Below are 27,518 nucleotides of genomic sequence, written 5' to 3'. Positions count from 1 at the left end.
GACCCTCCCAGCCCAGCATGCACCAAGGGCTTCTGGGTAGAGTCCTCCACATGGTGCTCGGTCACGGCCAGGGTGTGGTGAGTGTGCACATACGCCGGAGGCACACTCCCACACACGAGTTACAGTGACATGATGCTGCCCCTTGTGAGTTCCGGCCACTTCAGCCCCACAAACCTCAGTCTCCCAGTCTGTAAAATGGGGGTGGTAACAGTGCCCGCCTCGGAAGGGTGTTGTGGGGAGATGCTGCGTGTCCAGGACGTGGGAAGGGGGTGCCGCTCAGTGGATCCAGAGTGCCATGGAGGCCAAACTCTCTGGGTACCAGGGATGAAACGAGTTAATTCTTAGAACAGGGCGGGGATACACAGCAAATGTTCTCACAGTGTTGGTTCTCATTAGCAGTATTACTGCTCTCGGTTTTTGACATCAAACAGGTGCCTGGCCAGGATCACGGAGCCCTGCTTGGCCTCACCCTGACCTGCCAATGTGGTCAGCACCAGGAAGGGTGTGTCTACACCATCCCTCTATCTTGAGCCCTCCCGGCCGCCCTCTTTTGCTTCCTTCCTTCCTTTCTTTCAAGATTTTATTTATTTGACTGAAAGAGAGCGAACGCATAAGCAGGGGGAGGGGCAAAGGGAGAGGAAGAAGCAGGCTCCTTGCTGAGCAAGGAGTCCGCTCTGGGGGCTCGATCCCAGGACCCTGGGATCATGACCTGAGCTGAAGGCAGATGCTTAACCGACTGAGCCCCCCAGGCACCCCTCCGCCACCCTGTTTTCTAGAGCTGGTCCTACAGCCACAGACCAGTGTGTGAGGCTGCCCGGCCTGTGCTTCCCAGAGGATCAGCTCCCGTGCCCCCATCTCTGTTCTCTTGCCTCCAGGCCCTTTCTTTCCAAGCCATGGGCCCCAGCTGCATGCACACTCTTACCCCCACGGTGGCCCCAAGAGGCCCCTTCCCCAAAGAGCTGCCGTCTTTCTCAGGGGCCCTGGGCACACCAGGTGATGGAGCCTGTTGGTGGCGATCAGATCAGAGAAGGGGCCATTTAAATCCAAACACCCTCTGGATATTTCACAGAAATTCATGAGTTATCTTTACCTCCTAAAAGCCCAGCGGAGTTGCCTAGGAGTGTAGATAATATTTGTGGGCCTTCAAAAAAAAAAAAAAAGTTTTTCTTTCTTTCCTTCTTTTATTTTTTTTAAGAGGAAAGTTTCTCCTTTGACCCCAGGTTCATCCTGAAAAGCAACATTCTCCGGGTCAGAGGACAGGCAGTCAGCCCTACTTAATTACTATGCAACCAAAGACATGGCAACCATGTGTTCTGTTTTCTTCAAATTAACATTTTTTTTTTCCTAACTATGAGGGAGTGCATGTCCTCTGCAGAACATCGGTAAGGTATCGTCTCAAAAACAAGACTGAGGCCAGGTCGTGTACAGCTTGCCTCTCCGTCTTCTTACTCCACATCGTACTTCGAACACGTTTTATTTTCCCATGTCATTATTCCTCAAAACCATATTCCCACCTCTCGGGGCCCCATAAATTTCTTCCATGTGGCTGAGCCATTTGGGCTACTGAACCTTCCCTCCCACTTGGCCCTTTGCGGCCTCACCTGGGGTTCTCATCTGTCAAAGGGTCACAGGTGTGCTGTGAAGACTGGGGAGATGGTGCATCTGCTCCCCGCCCCCCCCCTGACTGGTCCTTTTGGGACTCTAGGCTTCAGCTGGAGCAGGTCATGGACACCTCGAAGTACTGCCCTGGGCAGGAAGGTCACAGGGGGCTATAGGCTGTGTGGTAAACTGAGGGAAGGGAGCCTCTTGGATCCCGGAGCCTGACTCCCACGCCTGGTCTTGAACCATCAGAGAGTTTCCGTTTGCCTTGTGGCCCTGCGACAACAAACTCTGGGGGGACAGTTAGGGCTCCCTAACTGGGAGGAGCTGCCTGCTCTTCCCTTCCACTAGAAACCAGCGCTGTCCGCACATCTGGCTCTCCATCAGGCCACCTGCAGAGACACACCTGGGCTTCCCATCCCCCCTCCCCCTCCCTCCCCGGCGCCCGGTCCTATTTCCACGGGGGGGGAGGGGGCAGAAATGTGGACCACCAAGAAGCTGGGTTTCTACCTGCTCTGCTGAAGCCAAGTGTCCTTCAAATCCATTACTCTTCATTTAAATATGCTGTTATTTGTTAAAAAAACACTTTTTATCATACAGAAGACAGACAGTCTGTTCTAAATAGGAGGTTACCTTAAAAGAAATTCAACAAGAACCCTGAATAAAGCTCAGCTCGTCTCTCTCCTGCTCATCATGCTGTGCTTGGGGTCAGCTCTGTGCTTGGCTGAATGAGGGGTGACAAGCGTTTGATTGCTGGGGAGCCAGGACAGAAAGTGGACTGAGGCAAGGGAGTCACAGTGTCTACTCTGTGTTCCTTACTTGGCCCAGAGTGGCCTGTGCTTGGGCGACCCTGAACTCTAGTCCTCCCCGGTCCTCCCACTTACAGACAGGGAGACAGAGGCTCAGAGGGGAGGGAACCACATGCAGATCCCCTGGTCCTGCTTTCCTGGCTTGGGAGAGATGAACAGATCCCTAGCAGTGGGGAGAGAAGCATCTGGTAGGAACGGGGCCCACTGGGCTCAGCACAGAGAAGGGGTGTCCAAATTGGAGGGCACCAGACCTAACATGACCTCTGTCCTCTGTGGGTTAGCTATGGGATTTTCCCTCTCTGGGGACTATCAAATGTCTGGGCCTTGTTTGTGGGGGAATCAGGGGGTAGGTGGGTCAGGGATTGATTGCGGAGGGCAAAAACCTAGCTCAAGCTGGTATAGCTTGAGTGTCTGAGCTTCTCCATAAGTGGTGTCTGCGCTGGCCCAGGAGGCATGGACCTTGGGCCAAAGGAGAAGCAATCTCCCCAGTGTGACTGCTCCCAGCCCCTGGATGGAGGTGCCATGTTCAAGGGCTTGGCATGCAGTAGGCACCCTGTAATTGCCTACTGAGACACAGCATTGTCCAGCAAGGTGTCCAGTAGGGCACAGTGAGTAAGTAAAGGAACTCAAAGGGCACCATTCCCAGAGCCAGAGGGTGCTGGAGGCCTTTCCTGCATATTTCTCCCTGGATGCAGCTTAAACCCCCACCCCACCTAAGTCTGGTTCCAAAAGCCCCTCGGGAATTCTCTTTTGTACCCAATGCTCTAGCCACACACACTGAACTAAGTTCATCTAATTGACCCTATCTCTTGCCTCTGAGCTTTTGCACATGCTGTTTCTGACACCTGGAACATACTTCCAGCACATCTTCTCTTTCCCAATTCCTCCTCCTCTAGATTTCAACATACGGCTTCCCCTAAGGGGTCTCCCCAGTTACTCCCCTTTGGCTGGGTTAGGGAGGGGTCCTGATCAGCTCCCCAGGCCTCTTGTTCCCCATCACAATCCAGCTTCATTTCTTCATGTCCTAACTCCTGTCTCTTGATGGACTAGTTCACAGCCATATGCCAACTGCCTGCATTCAGTAGGTGCTCAATACATGTATATTGAAGGGACAAATCAATGAAGGAATCCTAGGGACAGTTCTGAAGAGATGTCCTTCCATTGTTCACTTGTTCAGTCATGTATGAACCAGTACTTTTGGGGTTCCCCTTAGTTGATGAGGCCCTGGGCATACAGCTGTGAGAGAGACCAAAAAGCCCCCCGCCCTATGGAGCTGGGGCACATGGAGGGGGCCTCACAACTCCCAAGCCGCTGACCAGACAATGTAGGATGGCAAGGACTTGTCTAAAGGATTTGAAACAGGGTGAGGAGGAAGGCCACTCTAGCCCGGGGGGCTGGGGAGGGCGTCTCTGAGGAGGTGACCTTTTTGCTGGGACTTACAGGCTGGGAGGGAGCATCAGGGGTGACTTGCAGGAAGGCAGGGAGGGAGAGGCCACGGCCTGGATGTGGCTGCAGCCATGGAGCTGGGCACTGGGCTGGCCCTCCCAGTCACCTCTGGGCCATCCAGGCCAGTCAGGGGGCTCACCGGTGAAATGAGGGAGTTGGCCTCCATCGGGCGCAGACAGTCTGGTTCCCAGCCTGGCCTCCTCCGGTCGCCCATCCCTCTTAGGTATAAACTCAACATCCTGGGCTATTTTGCCATTTCCTTTCGTGCTAGACCAAAGGGTCTATTTTGGAAACTCCTATAAGCAAACTAAGCCCTGCCTGGCATTTGAGCGGATATAAAAGAGCCCTAAGTGAGGGACTTGGACCTAAAAACCACCCAGCCCTGAGAGCCCACGCTGTTAAATTTAGAAGCCTTACCTCCAAATGAGGTGAAATTGTAGGTTCCCTGGACTGGCGGGTGGCTCTGGCCAGCAGTGAGCTGGACAGATTTAGTGGAGTGGGCTCGGGCTCCCTCCAGCCGCGTCTCAGGGGCGGAGGCCCAGGACGACGGCCCGGGGTGTCTGGGGAGCAGCCGGCTGGGTGAGAAGCCCCTCCAGCTATCCTGCTCTGGCCACACTCACCAGCTGTCTCTGAGCCACCCGTCTAAGTGAGCGCTGCCCAGGGTGCCCGGCCAGAGAGAGGCAGCGAGGGACGCGCGGGGAAGACGCAGTTCTGCCTGCCATCAAAGGTTTGGGACCCGCATGACTTCCGCGCCTCTCTCTTCTGCCCAGGGGGGCAGTGAGGCCTCTGGCTTCTCTCTCATGCCCTGCACAGTGCTGGCTTTCCGGAGCTGCTCTGGGCCTCCAAGTGTCCCGCCCCGGGGGCTTTCCAGACTTGCCCACAACCTAGCAGTGAAAGGGTGAATGCCAGCCACCGCAGGGGAGGGGGAGGGGGGTCCCCAAGGTGCCCAGTCTCTGTTCTGAGTGGTCAGTGTCCCTGTTGTGTCAACGACTCAACATTAGGACTATCAGCCTCGGTCAGAAGTGACCAACACTCATGGGGGCTTGTTAGGAGCTACCCGCTGAAGGCTCCTCTCATTCCGGGGGTCTCAGCCGGGCCATCCTGTCCCCAGTCCACAAAAAGGGAGATGCTTTTGCAGCAAGAAACCCTGCTGGGGGAGACTGTAGCAGTCAACGGGTCAACCACCAGGGTCTGCCCCATCGGGGCCTAGGGGAAGGGCTGCTGGCCCCACTTTTAGAGCAGCTGAGCTGGGACTGGGAGCTGATGCTGGTCCCAAGAAGCCCATGCAAACCTGGGTTCCCACACCCTGAAGCCTGCAGGAGATGGGCCTTGATTTGTCTTGGCCTCCCCAGCTCACTGCTGGCTATGTTTCTACTTGGCAGGTCCCTTTCATGACCTGTTTCCCTTCTGGGGCCCCCTTCTCTTCCCTTTAGCCTGGGTCTAGCTCAGGGGTGGGAGCATGTGCTCAGGCCAGCCTCCGGGGGGGTGGGGGTGGGGCAGAGGCAGCCCAGCTGGAAGTGGCCAGGCTTTTAAGACCTGTTATGCCTACGTTCAAATCCCAGCGCTGGCATCTCCTACCTGTGGGACCTTGGTTGAGTCCTTTCTTCTCCTCTCCGGGAGTCTTAATTTCTTTATCTGTAAAATGGAGATATGAAGAGTACTTACTTCATATAATCTTGGGAGAATTAAATGAGATTTTACATGGTTAGAGCAGGTACCAGGCAGCCTGCTGGCTGCCCGGGGTCAGAGGTAGTGCTGGCCATCTCGGGGGTCATTCAGTAAGAGCTAAAGCTCTTGAAAGACTGTTTCACGAGGGCATAGCCATGCTCATCATTTACATAATGTCTCTGGCTGCTTTTGCTCTAGAACAGGAGAGCTGAGTAGCTGTGACAAAGAGTATACGGCCCGTGAAGCCAAAAACTTTAGTATCTGGTCCTTTACAGAAACTGTGCATCTGCCCCTGCCTTGGAGTCCAGCACTTAGTGGAAATTCTTATCCTTAGCCTTCCTCTTATCTGGCACTGCGCGCTGCACAGCCTGGTACAGCGGGCCAGCAGCCCCAGCCCATCAGGCCTTGTTCTCTGGGCCCGTAAGGATTGCTGTGACTGTTCCACGCACCCGGGAACACTGCAGCCATGCCTGCAAGTCACTCTCTGTCTAGTGGGGGACCCACAGAAGTCACCTCTCACAGACCACTGAAACTAGTGGAATGGGCAGTGGGGGAAGGGTGTTCCAGCCCCTACCCCCACCCCCCTGGCTGGAGCCAGAGTGCTCATGCCAGCCAGTGACCTTGGTCCCCCTCCCTGCTCCCCCCATCCCCGGCCCAGCTTGGCTGGGGGCTCTCAAGAGTTTGAGAAGGTTCCCAGCACCACTCTGAGCACCTGCTGACAGACAACGGGGTGCTGATAAGTGTCTTAGCAACATGCAGGGGAAAACAACAACACCCCCTCCCCCAAAAGCAAATTTGTAGCACCTGCCAACATCCAGAGTACAAATACTCCTACCAGGCCGAGGTCAAGCTACCCAAATTCCAGAGGGCGTAACAGTGGACGCTTGTGAGCTGGTCCAGGCTGGCAGCAGCCCAGCCCAGTGGGGACAGTGGGGACCTCCTTGTGGGGCCTCCGTCCCTCATCCATCAGTGTAGGTCAGCCATAGCTCCGATGCCTCAGGGATCGTGGAGATTTAGTAAGATAATTTTCATAAGGCATTGTGCGCAGGGGTGGCTTCACAACAAGTACTTGGTAGATAATGGCTCCCAACAGGGCTGGTGTTCACAGACCCACACACGGCATGAGAGGGTCCCTGGCGCTGGGGGTTGTCAAACAGTCAGTGGGTGTTCAGCAAACACTCATCAGCTCTCCCCACCCGATCATGGCTGAAGGGCGCTCACTGGGCTCATCTGTCTCTGCGGTCACCCCCAGGGCTGCAGCCTGGGTCAGGCCACTGCACCGAGACAACCATTCTTCCCGTGCATCCCCTTCTCATTGTGTGCGCTCCGCACCTTGTCTACTGGGGCCTTTTCTGACTTTCCATTTTGCAGCTGTGACCACTGAGGCCCAGAGCCAGTGAATGGCACAGCTCGGATTTGAGCCCAGGTCTGGGTTTTTGTTGTTTCCAGTGCTCGCCTATGTACAGCACACTCGGGGTGGGCAGGGGATAAATGGGAGGAGGCGAAGGTTTGTGGGGGCTGCACAGATCTGCTGGGGGGCTCTGGAGCCTGTAGCGGGGACTGACCATACGCACTGGACAGATGTGGCTCGAAAGAGAACGTTATGGTTTGGGGGAGCCCCCAGTGTGAGCAAAGGTATGGACAGCGGACTCCACTGGCTGGAGAAGGACGTCAGGACGCAGGCGCAGTACCACCCAGGGAGAGGAGGGGGCGGTGCCGTGCAGCTTGTCTATAGGTGTGGCTTGGCCAGTAGGGTCCCCAGAACCCCTGGACTGACTCCAGCCTGGCTGAGGAGCAAGGTATGAAACTGTAGCTGCGGAGACTTAGGTTAGATACAGAGAACCTTCCGTTCGTTGCTGCTGGGAGACACTGGGTGATATTCCCAAGGGATGTGGTGGCATTTTTCCGATCTAGAGGTGGTTTGGAAAGAAAGCAAAGACAGCCGGGGTTCTAGGGTGGTCTCAGCGTGGGCTGGGTTAGAGATGGGGCAATGCAGCCGGGGATGCCAGCAGCCTGGCCTCCTGTGAGATGGGCTTTGTCAACGCCTGCTCAAAACCCTCTGGGGGCTCCCAGTCACCCTGGCCCCTTTGCAAGACCAAAACCTTCCCTGGGGTTACCAAGGCCCTCCATGACCTCCACACTGAGGGCCTCTCCAGCCTCGCCTGGAGTCATACGCTGCTTTCTGTTTCTGGATGACACCGATTCTTCTACACCCCCTGGCCTTTGCCCAGATATCCTTCCCTCCCCTCCTCAACCTTACCCTCTCAGCCTTTGGTCGCCTCTTCCATGGCTAGATCAAGTTCCCCCTGGACTCCCCCATCGCTTTGCCATAGACTTCCTACTGTAGCTGGTAGTTCATCAGCTCCCTGCCAGACTGGGAGCCCGGGAAGGGCAAGGGCTTTGCCCGTCTTGCTCAGTGCGTGTCTCCCGTACGGTGTCTGGCACACAGTGCTCAGTGAGGGTTGTGGAGCGGGGTGAGGGTTACCGGCAAGGAGGAGTAACTGAGAGGTCAGCAGGGTCTGGTTTTAGGAGGAGCAGACACCCCCCCCTGCTGGAGGGCTCGGGATTGCTCAGGCATTAAGGACCTGAGCGCAGAGTACAGAGACCTGGGTTCGAACTTCGCTCCTGCCACTAGCTCCAGGCAGGTTCCCTAATTTCACTGAGCCTCAGTTTTCTCATCTGTCGCCTGGGGACAGTACCAGCCGCCCCCCTCTCTGCGGCTATCGTGGTGGCGGGGGCTGGCCGCGGTCAGCACTCACCAGATGGCGGTGCGAGGCTGACTCTCCCGTCCTCTCCCCATCTAGGTGACGGCCATGTCGGTGAGGCTGCGGTTCCTGTCCTCCGGGGACGCGGGGGCTGTGGGGGTCGTGGGCCGGAGCGCCTCCTTCGCGGGCTTCAGCAGCGCCCAGAGCCGGAGGATCGCGTAAGTTCTGCCCCGCTGGAGGGTGCGGGGCTGGTTAGTCTCCCGGTGCCCGTGACCCCGCGGGCAGCTCTTCTGCCAAGTCTGCAGCCCAGCATCGTGTGTGCGCATGCGTATATGCGGGTGCGTGCGTGGGTGCGTGCGTCTGTGCGTGCGTGCGTGCCTGTGAGCGTGACCCTTGGCGCGGGGAGGAACCTGTAATTTCCTTGAGACCCAAATGGGTGTCATGTCAGTTGGTGTTGGAAGTCGCATCTGCCCGAGCTTATCAGACCCGCTTGGCAGATGAGATAAAAGGCTCAGAGAAGAGGAGCTGCTCACCCAAGGCCACACAGCAAGACTGATTCAGAACCGGAACTGAGGCTCCTGGGGGCGGGGTTAGGATGGAATGTTCTTCCTGTTTGACAGAACGGACGTGGGGCCACTTATCCCAGCTCTGTGACCTGGGGCCAGTGACTTCACCTTCAAGTCTCGGTTTCCTCATCTGTGAAATGGGGATCATGAGTGTCCCTCCCCCACATAGCTGTCACGAGAGTACAATGAGGTGACACGCAGCAAGCAGCCATTACATGCTGGAGCCCTGCAGATGCTTGTGGAAATTGTCAAAGGAGCCGATGGACCTTGGGGTCAGTGCAGACCTTCTAGACTCGAATGAGTTCATAGCCACTCCATGTGTTTCCTCCAGGTACAAGTAATCCCCAGGATTCCTTTCCACTCCTGGGGGCTGCTGCCTAGTCTTGGGCTTCCTATGGGGCAAGGTGCAAACCTGGGGGGCTGCCTGCCCATTAGCCGGCCTGGGGTGTGGGGCATCCTGAGGAGCCCAAACACCTGCCTGTTCGAGCCAGTGTGGTAGACAGGCAGCTCTCCCAGCCAAGCAGAGCTCCGAACCTGGTTGGTCAGTGAGTCAGTCAACAACCAAATCTCATGGCCTTCTCTTGCCTGAAGCCCTCCACAGGTTTCCAGTCACCTAGAAAACAATCTAGTCCCCTCTCCTGGCCAAACAAACAGCTCCTTAATCTCCTTGGGCCCTTGGCTTCGCTGCCATGTCCTGAGCCCCAGAGCAGGTCTGCCTATGGTTCTTCCCTGGGGTTCCACAGCTGCACACTCGACCCCCAGGGATGCCTGGCCCCTGAGGTCAGGCTCTCCTGGCTCGCCCACTTGTCTCCTGGCTACTCAGTTCCAGCATGTGCCTGGGAGGAGTGACATCTCAGGGCTGAAATCCTGGAGTGTCTCAATTGGAAGCACCCTTAGGAATCCCTAATTCATTCCACAAATATTTATGGAGCACCTCCTCAGCCCAGGCCCAGTCCCAGGCTTTGGGGACAGACCCAGGCCCCACCCTCCTGTCACAGGACATGGCTGTGAACAAGCAGCCAACTGTAATCAAGATGGATTCAGCTGGTGGCAAGTGCTGTGAGCAAATTACAACAGGGGGCTGTGGGAGGGCAGCAGGGGTCTCAGTGGAGGCCCTCAGTGAGGCAGTGGCACGTTTAAGGCCAGGGAGAAAAGCTGCCTATTTTGTGCAGACAACTGGGAAACTCCTCCAGGTAGAGGGGGCAGCCAGTGCAAAGGTCCTGAGGTGGGGATGAGCTCTGAGGCAAAGGAAGTGGGTGTGTCGCTGTCTTGTGGGATAGAAGTGAGAGAGGGAGAGCTGCAGGGCTTTTGGGGAGATAGTGAGGACATGTGCAGTGTAAGGGGAGCACCGAAGAAGCGAAGCATGAGAAACGGAAATTCCCAGAGTGAGCGCCCAGTACCCCACCCTGAGCCTCCAAGAGGAGAAAGTGTGGATGTCACTGTGAGGAAGGCATACAGTAGGCACTCCATAAGTGCTGCTGAGAAGGGCTAAGTAGGCTGGCCAGGGAATGATGATGTTCCTTGATGGAATCGCCCCCCAGCTGCCTCTGCTGGACTTTATCAGGGTCCCTACCCCATGGGGTCTGTGACCTCTGCTCCGGTCACCCAGCTAAGGGGGTCATCCAGTCACATAAACCTCCCAAGCCGTGGGGATAGAGCTTGTTCACCCAGCAGGTGCCTTTCTCTAATTCACACAGTGGTATCCTGGGGACTTTGTTCCTGTGGCGGGCAAGGGTGGGGGCGTTCCACAGACCCTGCAGCCAAGGCCAGCTGCATGAGTGTGCCATGTGTGTGCACACTAGCGCCCCGGGCTCAGATGTAATGTTCTGCTATTCCATCTCGAAACCCTTAATATGTTTTGAAAAAAGCACCCTGCATTTTCTTCTGTACTTCCTCATGAATGGTCCTGCCTGTTGCTCTCCCCCTGCCAGAAATTTGGGGGCCTCTGGACTTCCTGCATCCATGGGAATGTCCCACAGGTCCCCAGTCAGGATCTCTGCCCAGATAACATCCCAAGATGGGTCCCTAGCCTCTTGTGGCCCCACTCTGGGATTCCTGGGGTCAGCTCTCTGGGCGGGAAGAGGACAGAGGGCATCTGACCCGGTCCCACGAGGGCTCATTGGCATCAGCAAAGACAAGATCACATCTCGCAAGGTCTGCGTCCTAGGCTGAGAAAGATGACCTGATGGCTGGATCTCTCCCGGGGGCAGCTTCTTCTGGAGGATCCCCTACTCAGGGAATTCTGGAGAAGTCCCAGCCTGGGTGGGTTCTAGGGTCCCTGAGTGACACCTGGCCTCAGTCTCTTGGGCCCCCTTGTCCATGGGGAAGGAAGAAACTGCCCACAAGGACAGGGAAGTAGCACATCTATTTTTAACTTCCTGTCTCTGTCCGACTCCCAGGAGTCTGGACCCTTGGCTCTGCGGCTGGACGACCTGGATTGGGTTTCAGACCTCACCTCCTGGCCTTATTTCTCCGGTAATCCAACCAGGCTGAAGCACAGCCACGCTGCGGAGGCAGGCAGGAAAAATAACCTCAGATAGGAGAGCAGGAGATGGAAGCTCACTGAGGCTCCCTTGGTCCCCAGCCCCCACCCCTATCCTGGCACCTGAAACCCCTTTGACTTTGGCTATAGCTTTTTATTCCATAACCAAAGAATTCAATTGAGGAGGTGATCTATCTGGTGGGGAAATTTTACACTAAGGTGTGAATGATGGCTATTAAGGGCATATCTAATACATATATAAGAATGTAATATGAGGCCATATGGACTAAGGCGGGGAGAGGAAGTAGAGGCCCAGGCCCTGATGCTGTCCCATTCTGCCCCAGTTTATAGGCACGGCTGCTTTTAACCCCTTCCTGCCACTCCTCAGCCAGTCAGCTCCCCCCCCAGGTTGTCAGGAGGACACCCGTCTGAGCTAGGAGCCACCGTTCTGGCCACCCTGGGCGTTCCTCTGTTGGGATGGCTGGGGCACGTGGGGGTGAAAACTGACCAGTAGCCTTTGATTTTCAAGGAGAGGGGGCCAGAGAAAGAGGAGTGGTTAGGGGTGCAGACTCTGGGGCCAGAGGCAGTTACGGGACCTGTTTCCTTGACTGTAGAGACGGCGACACCCCAGACATATGTGTAAGAAGGGGCTAACCCACATGAGGCTTGACCTCCGAGCGTGCCCTGTGTGTGTCACACACCCTCCCCGCCCACCAGTGTCCCCAGCGTCGGGAGAAAAGGTCAGCTTACACCATCGGCGCACCGGGTCCTGGTCTGAACTGTGGGCGGTTGGTCTTATAATTGCCCCCGCCCCAGCTGCAGCCAGCTCTGCCTGCCTCCAGACCCCGCACCAGCAGAAGCGGGTGCTGACAACCCCAGGCGGAAGGACCATCCTGGTGGCCTCACGTGAGGGTGGGGACCACTGGGTGGCACGTGGCCGTCTGGAAGCTTGCCTGGCATGCCAGAGGCTGTTTCATACTGAGTCCTCCCCGAGCTGGTAAAACCCCCGCCCCCAGAGGCCACTCCCTCCCCCGGGAGCTGTGTCACTAGGCCCGCCTGATGTCACCACCTGAAGGACACACACACACACATACACACACACATTGCCTTCCCAGGCTGAGCCAGCGCTCAGAGCGGCCACCACAGCTGGCTGCCCCGGGGAACCTCAGACAAGAGCCCTGAACTCACAGCCCCCCGCCCCCCACCGGAGGCAGACACAGCTGCAGCAGCGCAAGGAGGTCTCCAGGCAGATGGAGGCGGGGCCCGGCGAAGGGCACCCACCTCCTGGGGACTGTGGACCCCCCAGAGCCGGCAGGTGAGCAGGGTTCCTGCAGCCCCCCTCAAAGTGGCTGCCCCCGCCTCCCGCCTCCTGTCTCCCCTCCGGCTGGCCAGGGCCCCAGCCTGTCCAAAGCCCACCTCCCCGAAGGCCGCTGCCCGCCCGTGTCTGCCAGCCCGGAGATGTCAGCTTCGTGGAGGGTCTGTTCCAAGAGGTGGGTGAGGTGGCCTCAGGCAGGGTGAGGGAGGAGGGAGCACAGCCCCTTCGCCGGCCTCCAAAAACGAAACTTCACATCATATACGAATACGAGCGAAAGCAGGTAAGGGATGAGCGTATGGATATACCGAGCTTGTGCCCAAGCTGACTGGAGGGGCCTTCCCAGCTCACCCCCACGTAAATTTAAATTTATCATCCTGCTTTTGGTTTTGCCGTTGGCGTTTATTATCTTCTGTGACTCTGACACATACATAACACTGACCGTTTGCACAACTCAAAGCTCTTTCCATTTATTTGCAACTTAGGCAACTCTCATGTAGCTATCTTTTTCTCTGGTGCCCATTTTACAGAGGAGAAAACTGAGGCACTGAGAGGTTCAAAAACTTAGCCAAGATCACAGAGCTTATAAGTGGGGTTACCACAGAGACCCTGGCATCTAGCTCCAGAGCCTGGGCTGGCTGTCCGGGGGCTCCCCGCACCCCCTAGCTGGCCTGGCAGCTCCCCAGGACATGGGTTTTGTCTGTTTCAGTTACTGTTTTACTTCCAGCCCCTAGAGGGATGTTGGTGTGCACTTAGCACTCACCAGTCAATATCTGTTGGAGAAATGAGTGTCTCAGGATGGTGCCATGGGGTCAGTCCATTTTACGGATTGGGAAACTGAGGCTCCAGGATGCTAAGTACCTGTGACCTCAGGCTGGGACTGGAACATGGGTGCCTGACTGGGGGCTCCTGTCTCTCAAGACAGTGCAGGCTCCCAGGCTGGCGAGACCCCCGATCTGCCCGGACCCTTCCTTGCTGCAGTAGCCTCTGGGACGCATTTAGCATTGCTTGGGCAGGGCCCGGCATCTCTGTTCCTCCCACATTGGTTTGTGATGTAGTTGCACAGCCATGGTAGAAGCCCAGCCAGAGCCATGGCGAGGACGGCTCCTGTCTCCCGAGTCAGCAGCAGGTGTCTGTGTGTGTGTGTGTGGACTGCACAGTGTCTGGCTGGGCTGGACTTACAGCTGGGCTGCCCGCGGAGCCTCCTGGGGTGCCAGTGAGCTTCTCTGGGCCCTGCCGAGGGAGGGAGCCGGAGCTGTGTCCTGCTTGCCCCCTGCCTGGGTCTCCAGACCACAAACCTCCCCTCCTCCCATGGACGGATGGAGAGAGGCTTCAAGGGTGGGACCCCGGCCCCTTGGTTCCCCTCATGTGTCTGACTCGAGGAAAGCCCGGCTCTGTGAGTGTCTGAATGAATGAGTGAGTCCCAGACCCTTGATTTTAGGTCTCAAAAGAGCAGGAAACTCCAAAGGATGCCCAGGGAGAGAGGCATAGCTGGGTTTCTGCCCCCGAGTGGAGCGTTAGTGAATCCCCTCAGACAGTGGGCCTCGGACCAGCAGCACTGGCAGCCCAGAGGAATGAGAAATGCAGATTCTCAGGACTCACCCGAGACCCGGTGACCCCGAAACTGTGGTCAGGGGGGGTCATATCAGATGACCCTGAGGGTCCAAGGGAACCCTGCGCCCCGCCCCTAGGTTGGTGCTTCACCTCCCAGGCTGGGCATCTGCCCACGGGTGGGTTTGGATCCCAGCTCTGCCACAGGCATGATCCAGGGCAAGTGACTTATCTGAGCCTCAGTTTCCCTACCTTGCAGTAGGGTTAAAATCAATGTTTATATAAAGCCCTTAGCAGGCAGGGGAAACAGCAGACGCTCAGAGAACACCTTCTCTCCGTGCACCCTCGTTATGCTTCCCCGTTCTTATCCTCGAGGTCTTTGAAGCCGGGGAGCTGGCCATCTCCTCCTCCCTCCCCATCGCAGGCTCCCCCAGGCAGGGAGGACTCCCACATCCAGCTTCACCCTGCTGCGGTGGAGCCTGGCTCCTTGCTCTGCGCCCGCCGTCACACACAGATTGGATGGCTCCTCCTCTCCTCCATGGCTCACTCTGACCCCCCGAAACACCCTTCTGGGGCTCACCCCTCCTCCTGTTCTTCCTCTGAGGTCCAGCTGAGTGCTTGGGTTCCCAGACGTCTCTGCTCTCTGGTCCCCACATCACGCTGTATTTCCTTCCCTCGTTCTGTTCAGGTCAGCACTTACTGAATACCTACTGTTTTCCAGGCTGTGGGTACAGGGAATGAATGATACAGATAGGATATGATGATTATAACAGGGGGAAACACTTATTAAGCGCCTACTGCCTCCGCTGGGCCAAATATTTGACCTGGTGTCTGAGAGAATTCTCAGCACTGCTTTCTGGTTTAGGGTCTATTGTTTTCCCATTTAACAGAAAAGTAACTGAGACTCGGGTAGTGCATTAGCATAGAGGTGAAGTTCCTTTGACAAAGAAACTCCCCCAAATACAGGGACCTAAATAAGACTGCTTATTCTCCTCTGCACCCCTCCCCACCTCCCACCTGGCGCATGCTCCCCCTCTCCCCCACCTTTCTCTCTCTCCCCTCTTGCCTCCCCCCACCCCGCACCTCTCTCTTTCCCCACCCATCCCCCACACCTCCCCCCTGCCCTGGACCTTAGAGCAGGGGTTGAAGCTGACTCCTTAGCACACCTGGGAGGAAGACAGGGAGGGAGGAAGTTGGAAAGAAAAGCTAGTGGCTCCTTTAAGAAACTGACCCAGATGTTAGCCTGAGTGTCATTTCTACCCTAGTTTCTTCTGTGAGAAGGGAGTCGGTGAAGCTACACAAGGTGCAGAATCATCTGGGAAACAGGGTCTTTAGAGGCTGAGCCTTTAGAGGATGGACTAAAGCCTGCCTGGTGGTGAGTGTGTCAGCTTGCCCTGATCTTGTACCTAGTAGACGAGGCATAGGATCACAGGACTCTAGAAGGGGCTTAGATGGCAGAAACAGCTCCTAACTGTAATGAGGGAACCTTCACCTTGTAGGACTGCAGTGACTCCTGACATGCTGCTGTATCCCTCAAGGGCTGACAGACACAGCTGACACTGCCAGGAGACATCACTTCTTAGGATCATTCAGTCCACGCTACAACTCCAATAGGCTTAGCAAAAAAGAGAACCAATTGGCTCATGTAACTGAAATCCCATGGGCAGATTTAGCTTCAGGCATAGCTGGATCCAGGAACTCCTCATCGTGTGGATTTGGCCTGCCTCCCCCTGCATCTCCATGTGTTGGTTCCATTCTCCCTACCATGATGCAAAGGACATGGCTGGCAGTTCTGGATACATGTTCCCCCAGAATAGCACCGCCAGAAGAAAGAACCATTTGCCTGCCTGTGAATTTGGAACCAAACTCCAGGCAGGGTTACTGGCCAGACATGGGTCCTGTGCCTCTCCCTGAGCCAGGGGAGTGGAGTCTGTTGACTAACCCAGGCCTGGGACACATGTTTGACTCAGAATGTGTGTGTGTGTGTGTGTGTGTGTGTGTGTGTGTGTGTGTGTGTTCATTTGTCAGGCTACCTCCCTCCAAACCACATGTATAAAGAGCAGAATTAGGGAGATGCCCCAGAGGAAAACTGAGGTGCTCTTCCCAGAAGGAGGGGCATGGATCCCAGACAGACTAAGCCAACAGGTGCCTGGGCCATGATCTGGCCTCCCGGCTTGTTTGCCTGTATAGACACTGTATAGACAAAGCAAAGGCCTTTGGGCTGCTCGAATGTATTCCTCTCCGTGTTAATTTCTCACGTCACGTTCTTCTTTGTCTTTTTTTAATCTTCAAATGCAAGCCTTCATTTTACAGATGAGGAAACTGAGGCCCAGAGTGTCTTGGCAACTTGCCTCAGACCACATGGCTCGGTGGCGATGGGGTGGGACTCAGCCAGGCCTCCTGACAGACTGCGGTTTGGTCACTGATCTCAGAGCGCCTGTCCCCGGGGAGGGCTTTGTCCAACATCCCTGCTCTGCCCCCCCCGCCCTTCTCACAGAAAGTCCATCCACGGGAACTCCGTGAGGTCTCGGATGCCTGCAAAATCCTCCAAGATGTACGGCACGCTCCGGAAGGGGTCTGTCTGCCCCGACCCCAAGCCGCAACAAGTGAAGAAGATCTTTGAAGCCCTCAAGAGAGGCCTCAAGTAAGGACCCTGTTTGTGGCCCTGAAAGTGCTCGTCCTCTGTCGCCACCTCCTCTCTTCTCCGCCCCTTGCTGAGGAATGCGCGCTTTGGTCTCCTCGGAGATCCCTCCTGCTTATTGCTTTAGCCCACGAGCATATCCTGGGGGCAGCCCCACGCTTGAGCCTGTCCTTGGGCTCTAGGGACACAGTGCAGGCTGTCGGAGGACGCTGGTCTCGCGGAGTTTATGGCGTAGAGGGGAGACAGCCACGAAGGAGTGACGTGGTCAACAGTAACTGCCACCAGCCCTGAGGGCAATGAAGGAAGGTGACAGCGAGGCAGTGCGTGGAAGGCCTAGCAGACAGGGTGACCGGGGACACTCACCGAGGAGATCCGGGTGGTTGCGCTGGCCTCTGGGAGATAAGCGTCCCCAGCAGAGGGAACAGCACAGGCAAAGGCTGTGAGGTAGGAGCATATAGGACAGGAGGCCAGGGTGGCTGGATCTGAGTGCAGGAGAGGCGGACTGGTTAGCTGCGCAGAGCCCAGGACGGGAAGATTCAGCCTCTTGCTCCACACCTTTTGCTTGAGGGCTTAGGAAGCGCTAGGCACAGGGTGTGGGAGTGCACAGAACCCAGAAATCCCTGCCCCGTGGAGCTTCCTAATGGGAGACAGACAGACAATAAACAAAATACACAGTAAGTCAGGTGGTGGGAAGTAAGTCAGGGTAAGAAGGCATGGGGCTGATTTTAAATCAGGGGTTCAAAGAAGCTCTCATTAAGAAGGTGACATTTGAGCAAAAACCTGAAGGAGTGAAGGAGTGAGACCAGCAGATAATGGAAAAAGAACATTCTAGGCCAAGCCAGCCACACGTACAAAGGCCCTGGGGCAGGAGCATGATGAGAGCATCAGGGGTGTAGTAAGCAGGCCAGCTTGGGAGCTGAGAGAGCGAGGGAGGTGTGAGGAGGTTTGGGGGACAATGGGGACCAGATGATATGGGGTGAGCCGGGAGCCATGAAGGGTTCCATGTGGGGGAAGGGCGTGATCGGAGTCTGGTTTTGATACGATCTTCCGGCTGTACGTGGAGAATGGACTGCAGGCGCCTGGGGCAGAAGTGGGGAGGCCGGTCAGAAAGGGACTGCAAGGGCCCAGGTGGGAGACAATGGTGGACGTGGCCAGGTGGCAGCTGTGTGGTCAGGGGACAGGGTCAGTTTCAGGATATATCTTGCAGGTGGAGCAGACAGGATTTGCTGAGGGAGGGGTCGGGGGTGAAGAGGGAGATGAAAGAAGGTAGTTGGGGCACAAACCTGAGGTTCACGGAGGAGGTCAGGGCTCTGGCTTAGGCACGGTGCTGCCCCATGAGTAAGTCACAAGGGGGCCGCTGCCAGTAGTCCCTCCCTGTTCTTCAACCCCGAACTGGGCATCCGGGGCCATCTTGCTGCAGTCCCGGGCCCGCCCCTTCCCACCCCTTCCCCACTTGCCACCTTGCTCTGCTCAAGTCTCTCCCATGGCTCCCTACTACCCTTGGGAGGACATCAGGGTCCTTTCTGACCTTCCATCTTTCTAGACTTTTCTTCTGTTATTCACTCCCCATCCTCACTGGCCCCCGGATATGCCAGCTTCCTCCACGTGCCTGTGCCTTGGCTCTTGTTGAGCAGGAGCTGGGCAGCGGGGAGTCTCCGCAGGCCGCCATTCGCCCATGTCCCTCGGTCAGCACACATGCACGCTGTCTGAATCCAAAGCTGTTCCTTCCTGCTGGGATGCCTGTCCCTCCCCACCCCCTGTGCTCCTGCTCTCCGTGCCTCACTAATTAGTAACAGTGACAGCGCAGGTACAGCTCATACACATCATCCCCTCGAATCCCCGAAGAATGCTCTCAGAGAATCTCCTAACCTCCTCCTCCCCTTCAGGAGAGGAAACTGAGTCCCAAAGTTGGGAAGCAACTTGTCCACGGTCCCGCAGCCAGGAAGCAGGGCATAGGGTCCCCGCCAGCTCAGGGTAAATGTCACCTCCCCCACTTGCCAGGTCCTGACTGCCAGCCCAGGGGGCATCCAGTACACTTGGCCCATGATGTGCGCTGCACGACTGACCCAATGCGGGTGCAGAGTGGCAGTGGGGGGCACATGTGCCTAGAGCCCATCTTCAAGGGCTCATCTCCCGAGACTCCCTCTGGTGATTCTTGTAAGGACCCCGCATTTGGGACTTGTCTGGGCTCACTCAACAGCATCCCCTTCTTCTTGGGGAGCCCAACCCCTGAGTGAGCAATGGCCTGGCCGGTGGCGGTGTAAGGGGGCCCAGAGAGGGCGAGTCACCTTCCTGGGGCAGCCCAGTAAACCCATGATGAAGCAGGATGTGACCTCACCCTGGACCCCAAGGGTGAGGTCTAAGGCTTCAGGTCTAAGGCTCTTCGGCTGGAAAAGAACATGAAATGTCCCGTCCGGGCCCACAGCTTTCTCTGTGCCTCCCAGAATGGGTCTTCCAGCCCCTTTCTGCTCCTTGGTCCTAAACATGCAGACACCAGGACGGCCTGCCTTTGTCGGGGAGGGAGGCATGCCCTTGTCGAACCCTCCATGGGCTGGGGTGAAGACAGGGGCCTCTGAAAGTCACTGCCTGGTTTCAGATCTCGGTCCAGCCTCTTCCCTGTCGTGACTCTGGGCTGAGTTCCTTGCCAATTTTGAGGGTCAGTGTGCCCATCTCTAAAATGGGTATAATAACAGTAGGACCTATTTGTGCGGCTGTTTGGTGAATTAATGGACTGCTTTTCCCTTTTGCACAGCCCTGGGCCCACAGCCCTCAGCGTGTGGGGTCTGGAGGCTGAGCGAGCTGGGGCCAGGCTTCCGGGGCGCGGGATGGCTCTGTCCCTCTGACCTCAGGTCTGTGCCTCGACTAGCTCCTTTCATCTCCCTTTTCACCCCCAACCACCACTGTTCCTGTTGGCAGCTGTGGCCGCCTCGGTTCCAGAACATGGGTCACCTGGCCCTTTCTTTTCCTCTTCTCGTTCCTTGGCGAACTGCTCTTCCTCGTTGCCCTCACAGGGAGTATCTCTGCGTCCAGCAGGCGGAGCTGGATTACCTGTCAGGTCGCCACAAGGACACCCGCAGGAATTCGAGGCTGGTGAGACCTCTCCCTGCCCCTGCCCCTTCCCACCCAAGCAGCCTTGGTGGGGTGCAGAGATGGGGTCCCCCTCACCCCCGGCTTGCATCGCAGGTGTAAATCTCCGTCTCGGAGCTCAGAGGCCTAAGGGATGGACTGTCTGTATTTTTCGATGATCCCACCTCACTTGGCCCCAGAGGGATTTTTGCCTCACAGGTGGATAGGAAGCTCTCACCCTCCCTCCCCCTACTCCCCTCCCCATCAAGCAGTTCACCCCCACTCTCTGGCTCTAGAAGCAGCTGTGAGGTAGGCAAGTGTACAAAGTCTCCTCAGTTTTAGCTGCTCCCACTTCACAGATGGGCACACTGAGGCAAGAGAAGGGGTGGCCATGCCAGGGATCTGGGGTCTTGCCTCCCTGGACACGGCTGCTTCTCAGCTTTCTGCCAGTTCCTTTTCCTTCCAAAGGCTTGAGAACTTTCCTATTTCTCTAGAGCTTACGTGGAGTCTCACCTCCATTAGCACACACGTCCCACTTCTCATAAACGCAAATGTGGGAAACCACACACTTTGGGGGGTTTGAACCCACCTGTCCTTTTGCTTGACACCCCCTCCTCCCCCGTGTTCAGTGTCCCAGCCTGTTTCACCCCTGAGGACAATCTAGGATTTCTCTTTCCATATTTTCCTTCCTGGTCATGTAGTCATGTAAGCGCACAAAAGCGTCGAGAAGGTTTCGGTCAACAGTTGTCTTAGAAAGACGAAGGTGCAACCTACGTCCCACGTCTGGCTTTCTCTCTCTAGTGAATCTCTAACCTCGTGGAAATTCCTCCCGGCTCAGGCAGGGTGATTTGAGCTACGTGGGCATATGAGGGCCTGTTCGGAAATAGAGTTTTTCGGCACATGGCCACGGTCGACACTGACATGTTGGGTGTGGCTGCGTGCGGACCACGTGGCAGAGACCCCGCGACCCCCAAGGCCGAAACTATTTCCTCTCTGGTCCTTTATACGAAGATCTGCCCAGTTGATATGTTCTTTTTCTGGCCACCCCCAGCCCCTGGCTTGACTGGGCCAGTCTTGATTTGCATTTCCCCAAGCCTGAACCCCCTGCCCCTGGGGCGGCCCCTCCCTCCGTCCCTCTGCCCATGGTCAAAATCACCCCTTAAACAATCAGACTGTAACGGTCCCCATTTTGTCGAGGGCTTACCGTGTCCTTGACTTTCCACGGCAACCCTATGGGGCAGGTGCTCTGTGTTATGGCCACCCTATTTTGCCCGAGGAGTTGGAGGCTCAGAGGTGTGGAGTAACTGGCCTGGGACACACAGCTGGGAAGCAAAACCAGGCTGAGAACTGCCTCAGCCCAAAGCCCATGTGTTTATCGCTCTTCCCCTGGACTCCAGAGCAGGCCACTGACTGCAGGCTGCAGAGGAGGGAGTGGCTGCTAGTTTTTTGTCATCTGAGTTCAGGTGCCCCTGGGATGTGGCCTCATGGGTCTTGGAGGAGCACCTGGAGACCTGAAACACCCCCCTTCTTCTCTCCCCCCCAGGCTTTCTATTATGACCTGGACAAGGTGAGCGAGACTTTCTGTCCGCAGGGCTGTAAGCGGGGTGGGCCGGGGCTGGGCCCTGCTGGGTGAGAGGGACCATGTATTTCACCCCTCGGGCTGTCCTGCCGGAGGCATGCCTGGGTTTCCTCCCTATTTTACAAATGGGGAGACAGGTTCAATGACAAGCCTTCCTCGAGGATGGTGAGGGGCTGGCCTGCCTTTGAGCCCCATTCTGTGAGTTAGAACCCAGAGGAAGGGGCAGGGGCTGGCAGCCGGGGCGAGGGGGGGTGCGGCCCACACTACTTTGAAAGCACCTTTTTTTTTTTTTTTTTTTTGGGAGAAGCAAACTCGCTCTGTGGAAAGGCATATCCGGAAGATGGAGTTTCACATCAGCAAGGTCAGCCTGCCTCCTGGAGGTCATGGTGTGTGGCTGGGACTTCTTGGACTTCCAGTGGGTTGGCAGGGGAGAGGCTGAGAAGGAGCAGAGACTGCAGGGCCTCGGCCCTGAGGTTGGGGTCAGCAGGAAAAGGGGGTGCTGGGCTCCCCAGGAGTGTGGGGTTTAGAGGGAAAGACCTTATGCTCCATTTTACAGGGCGAGAAGTCTGAGTCCAACCACCCCATTGCAGAGATGGGAGAGTAGAGGCCCAGAGAGGGACAGGATGGGCCCAAGGTCACACAGCAAGGCCTTTAAGCTTTATACTCTGCCAGCTCTTCCATGCCCTTGCTTTACTCTCCCGGCGGCCCAGTGGCTCGGCAGGGTGTCACAAACCTCCCTTCCCCGTTTTACAGTCCAGAAGTTGCACAGGGAGAGGGGAAGTGGTGCATTTGCCCACCCAGTTCACTAGTTTTTACTGTGCACTGCCGGGCGCTGCGTGCAGAGTGCGTAAGCAGTGTGGTCTCTGTCCCTGGGCTCACGTTCATGGGCGGGGGACCCCAGGACCGCTGACCCTGTAGTGCAGGGCTGCGTGGCACCCCGCGCCCCGGCATGGACAGCACCCAGCAGCCCATGCACCTGTCACAGGTGGATGAGCTCTACGAGGGCTACTGTATCCAGTGCCGTCTGCGGGATGGAGCCTCCAACATGCAGAGGGCCTTCTCCAGGTGCCCGCCCAGCCGCGCCTCCCGAGAGAGCCTGCAGGAGCTGGGCCGCAGCCTGCAGGAGTGCATCGAGGTGCGTGGGCAGTGGGGGACGCAGAGGGCAGCCTATGGGGGGGGGTGCCTGGACCCCGAAGAAGCATCCCTCTCTGTCCACCCCCCTCCACTGCCCGCGCCTCTGGCTGGCAGGATCTGCATGCCCTGGGCTGGTCCGCGAGCCACCTTGTGTGGGGCTTTGCAGGACATGTGGCTCATCGAGGCGGCCTTGGAGGTTCACCTGGGAGAGTTTCACATCAGGATGAAAGGTAACCGAGCTGAGAGCGGGAGGGGGTGGAAGCCAGTTCAGGCGGGGGCCTCAGGCCTTCTTGGGGGCCCTGGGACTTCTGCAGGGTGGGGCTTTGGTCAGAACCCCAGGGCTCCAGGCAAAACTCCGGGCTTCCTCTCATGGGACTTGTGACCTCAGCAGAGGCCCGTCCCCTGAGTTGGACGTGAAGGCCCAGTCCTGTCCACTGCCCGTCCTGACGACTTATCCCTCCCTGATGCAGACACCCACACTTGGGTAGGGGGTTCCCCAGTGAGGGCCTGAGGTCCGTGGGGTGGGGGCAGAGTAGGCCAGAGAGGAGATGAGCCTGTCTCTGTGTTCCAGGCTTGGTGGGCTACGCACGCCTCTGTCCCGGAGACCAGTATGAGGTAGGGCCACCTCTGCTGTCAGGCCTCAGGGTTCCTCCCCACCAGGCCTTAGGGGGTTGGGAGCTGCTGGGAACCAGGGTCCCTGCTGGGGGACCCCCCCAGACAGGTGGCAAGGGGGCGGGCCTACCTGGGGCAGCTGACCTATCCCTTCCTGGGCCATGCCCACAGGTACTCATGCGTCTGGGCCGCCAGCGCTGGAAGCTGAAGGGCCGGATCGAGTCAGACGACAGCCAGACCTGGGAGGAGGAGGAGAAGGCCTTCATCCCCACCCTGCACGAGAACTTCGAGATCAAGGTGGGTGGGGCCTGGGGCACGGGGCCAGGGTGCCCAGGGACTCAGCTCAGATGCCATCCACAACTGCCCTCCACCCAGGTGACAGAGCTGAGGGGCCTGAGTTCACTGGCAGTGGGCACGGTGACGTGCGACATCACGGACTTCTTCACCACCAGGCCGCAGGTGATCGTGGTGGACATCACAGAGCTGGGGACCATCAAGCTCCAGCTGGAGGTGCTATGGAAGTGAGTGGGGGCCTGCTGCCTTCCTGGGCTTTGATGCCCCTCCCCAAGGCCAGCCCCAAATTGCCACCCACAGGACTCCCACCCACAGCGTGAGCGGTGAGAGGCCTCCCTTGCTCCCCCTGGTGGTCGGACTGCAGCCTAGCACCCACCAGTGGGCATCCTGCCCTCATCCTGCCCCAGGGACAGGCTGGAACCTAGACTCCTTCGTAGCCTCTGCCCACCCGACCTTCCCCGCCCCTCTGAGTTCTCGTTCCCTCTTACGACTAGAGACCTGTGCTGGCCAGGACCCTTTCCAGAGGCCTCCTGGGCTGGGTTCTGTGGGGGAGCCTAGTTTCCGCCCAGGAAGACTCACCTACAGCCCCCTTCACCACCTTCCCCTGCAGGCACAGGCGGGCACTCACTTAGCTCCCTTGGACCAGGACCCCATGGATGGGGGACACTCAAGAAAACAATCCCTGCCTGGGGTGGGGAGCTCTCCATCAGGCATTGCAGGGGGCAGGGGTTGTTTCCGGCTGTTCCCTGAATGCTGGTGGTCTGCACAGGCTTTGTGTTTGCTCTTCCTCTAAATGAAACCTATCGTTTTGAGAGAATTCTCTTCTCTTCGCTCTGCACAGCAGGTGCTGCGGGAGCTGAGGGCTGAGGCACGCTTCCTCCGGGCGGGTGCTTGCTCTGACTCTTGGGGCCAGTCTCTCCAGTCTCTTCTTCTTGGGGTGGGCATCCAAGCCTGGGGTCCCTGCTGCTGCTTTCTCCCCAGTCGGGTGAATTGGGGCAAGTGAGCAGCCCCAGCCTCAGTGTCTTCACCTGTCTAGTGGGGGTGGGGGACACTTCTTTCCCGGGACGCCCCTTTGAGCCCATAGGGACTTCCATGGGAGGGAGGCAAATCCACGGCGGCAGGCATCTCGCGGCCTGTAGCTGTCCTCGGCAGGCCGGGCAGCCTTCCCAGGAGGCGCCTGCAGCGTCTGGGCCCCACAGAGCCAGAGCCCGAGCCAGGCCTTTGAGTGAAGGAGAGAGAGCAGGTTTCCGTGTGGTAGGGAGATTCCTAGACCTCCTGGCTCCCAGGGCAGGCTCAGGGAGGGGCCGGCTGAGCCCCACTTCCCCTGTATTTCACACGTTCCTTTTGGATTCCCGGCCTTACCTGTGACCAGGACTGACAGAGGTCCTTTGAGAGATAATGGTGCCCCTTGTACAGATGAAGACAAGAGGGATGGTGATGTCGCTGACCCAGAAAATGGCAGAACCGAGTGTCCACTGTGCCTCTGCTGAGCTTCTCAGAGGGACCTCCAAAGGGGGTGCCATTCACATGAGCCGTCTGGCTCAGGGCCTTCAGGGGGTTGAGCATGTGCACCTAGAGTCCCTATGCTGTGCCTGTGACCCCAGGCCAGGCCCCTGCCAAGCCTCTATCCCTCTTAGAAACCCCCCAGGTCTGGTCTGTGCTCCGGGGTCCTCCCAGGCGTGGGTGACGCCCTGCCCTTCTGCTCTCTCCTCCAGCCCGTTTGATACTGAGAGCTTCCTGATGTCACCCAGTCCCACAGGCAAGTTCTCCATGGGCAGCAGGAAGGGCTCCTTGTACAACTGGACACCCCCAAGCACCCCCAGCTTCCGAGAGAGGTATTACCTGGTGAGTGAGCCTCCCCAGGGCAGGGATGCTGTGGCCACGCGGGGATTGCGGACGGGGGCCGCTCCCTGGGGGCTGGTGTGCAGGGCTGGGCCGAGCAGCCTGGCGCCTCCGGAGGTAGTAAGCCCTGGACTCAGCCTCCCTTGTTTTGGGGCCATCCTGGGTGGGTTTGGGGGCTCTTCCTTCCTGTCAGCCCTCCGTTCTGGGGGCCTCTGGGCTCGGTTCTGGGCTTGCCTGGTTCTCCTGGAGGCCTCGAGGCATGTTCTCTGGAGGGTTCTACCACCCCCGTCATAGCCTTGGCCTCCAATTTACTTGTTTTAAAATTAAATTTCATATATGTTCCTAGTAGGTAATACCTTGACATAGTGTATAGTAAAACATCTCTTTCCCATGACCTCCAGAGATCCGGGTCCTCTCCTTAGCACAACTATTGTTGTCAGCTTCTTCCATATTCTGGCCATGGTGGGCCCGCCATACTTCAGTTAAAAAAAAAAAAAAAATCACATCTGGCCCAGAGTATGGACTCTGTAGCCAGACAAGCGGGGCGTCACATTCCGTTTATGCCTCTCACTTGCTGTGTGACCTTGGGCGAGGCACTCAACTGCTCTGGTCATCAATTCTTGTATCGGAGAACTCAAAACAACAGCACCGCTCTGGTGGAGGGTTGCAAGGATTAAACAAGTGAATACACGAGAAGGGCTTGGAAGAAGGCCTGATGAGAACGGCTGGTGCTGTGGGAACATCAACAGTTACTAGTGGTCTAAGGGGAGGGAAGGGCTGCCGCAGAGGGGGCGAGGGCTCGCCCATTCCCGTCACCCATTCAGAACTCTGTGCCAGGCCCTGTTCTAGGCCAGGTGAGGACGGTGTCCTCAGGGAGCACCGCCTGCCCAAGGGCGTAAGGACCTTGGGAACATCAGCCAGGAAGGGGACTCTGGGGGCAAGGTGGGACTTGCTCCTTAAAATAGTTTGTGCAGGGGAAGGTCCCCAGTGAGGGTGTCGTCTGAGTGAGGGCCTGAGGGCACAAGGGCACGATCACAAAGACCAGGGGGAAGAAGGTTCCAGGAAAAGAGCACAGTCCCTGCAAAGGCCCTTGGACAGGAAGGCACGGAGCCTGGAGGTCATGAGCAGTGGTGTGGTGGCCCCAGGGGCTGGAAAGGCACAGTGAGTTAGGACCATGGGGATCTGGGCAGAGACACTGCAGGGTCCTGTCAGCACCTCCCGGCTACCGGTAGCCTTGGTGGGCCTCAGTCACAGCGGCAGGGTGGGTGTCTAGGGAGGGAAGCGCCGCTGGGGGCTTTGTCCTGGTTCCTGGTGTGACAGTGAGGCTGGTCCTGTGTCCCCTCCCCAGTCTGCCCTGCAGCAGCCAGCGCAGCAGGCTTTGCTGCTGGGTGGGCCAAGGGCCACCCCCATCCTCAGCTACCTATCTGACAATGACCTTCGGGGCCCGGGCCTGCGGAGCCAGAGTCAGGAGCTGCCTGAGATGGACTCCTTCAGCTCCGAGGACCCCCGAGACACAGAGACCAGCACCTCAGCCTCCACCTCGGATGTGGGGTTCCTGCCCTTGGCCATTGGCCCCAACACCTCCATTGAAGAGGAGGCCCAGGAGGATGCCCAGTCCCTGGGTCTGCTGCCAGAGATAGCCCATCTGGCGGGAGCCGCCTTCGTGGAGCAGCCTGGCTGGAGGAATTTGGGAATAGAGGACCCCGACCTGCCAGGAGGCTCCCCAGTGCACAACCATACAGCCCCGGGCAGCCAGAAGGACCATGACGAAGGAGAACCCGAGGACAGAGTGGATGGGCCAGAGGTGACCCTTGAGAGGCCCCTGCAAGAGGTCCTGGATTTACTGCGCTCCGTGGACCCCCAGCCACAACTGCGGGAGCTGGAGTACCAGCTTCTCAGCTTCAGGGACCGGCTGAAGGTGGGTGTATGCATTTACCAGGGCCTAACAAGGGGGAGTCGTCTCTAGGGGCAGCCGGCCTGGGCCGGCATCCTGGTCAGTGTCTTCCCTCTGAGCCTCAGTCTGCTCATCTGTCAAGTGGGGAGAACCATGGCCCTCACTGGCTGGGAGGAGGATTGTAAGAGGAAGTCGGGGATCGGGGCAGATAACCTGCTCTGCGCCTGGCCAAGAACCTCATCTAGCATCTTTTTTTTTTTTTTTTACTATTATTTTAAAGATTTTATTTATTTATTTGACAGAGATCACAAGTAGGCA

General features: G+C 57.5%; 1 protein-coding gene across 1 annotated transcript in view; it reads left to right on the top strand.

The window, feature by feature from the left end:
* Positions 1 to 27,518, top strand: part of RIPOR3 (RIPOR family member 3) — a 71,822-nt gene that overhangs the window by 34,667 nt on the left and 9,637 nt on the right. The window contains 12 exon segments of the mRNA XM_059407221.1: positions 8,327 to 8,445; positions 16,636 to 16,782; positions 19,791 to 19,869; positions 21,389 to 21,412; positions 21,732 to 21,785; positions 22,410 to 22,559; positions 22,725 to 22,788; positions 23,130 to 23,173; positions 23,342 to 23,467; positions 23,546 to 23,691; positions 25,180 to 25,309; positions 26,655 to 27,224. Of these exon segments, the coding sequence (XP_059263204.1) occupies positions 8,327 to 8,445; positions 16,636 to 16,782; positions 19,791 to 19,869; positions 21,389 to 21,412; positions 21,732 to 21,785; positions 22,410 to 22,559; positions 22,725 to 22,788; positions 23,130 to 23,173; positions 23,342 to 23,467; positions 23,546 to 23,691; positions 25,180 to 25,309; positions 26,655 to 27,224 (1,653 nt within the window).

This window comes from Mustela nigripes, chromosome 7 (assembly GCF_022355385.1).
Source record: "Mustela nigripes isolate SB6536 chromosome 7, MUSNIG.SB6536, whole genome shotgun sequence".
NCBI lineage: Eukaryota > Metazoa > Chordata > Mammalia > Carnivora > Mustelidae > Mustela > Mustela nigripes.
Note: the sequence above shows the minus strand (reverse complement) of the source record. Positions and strands in the feature narration are given on the sequence as shown.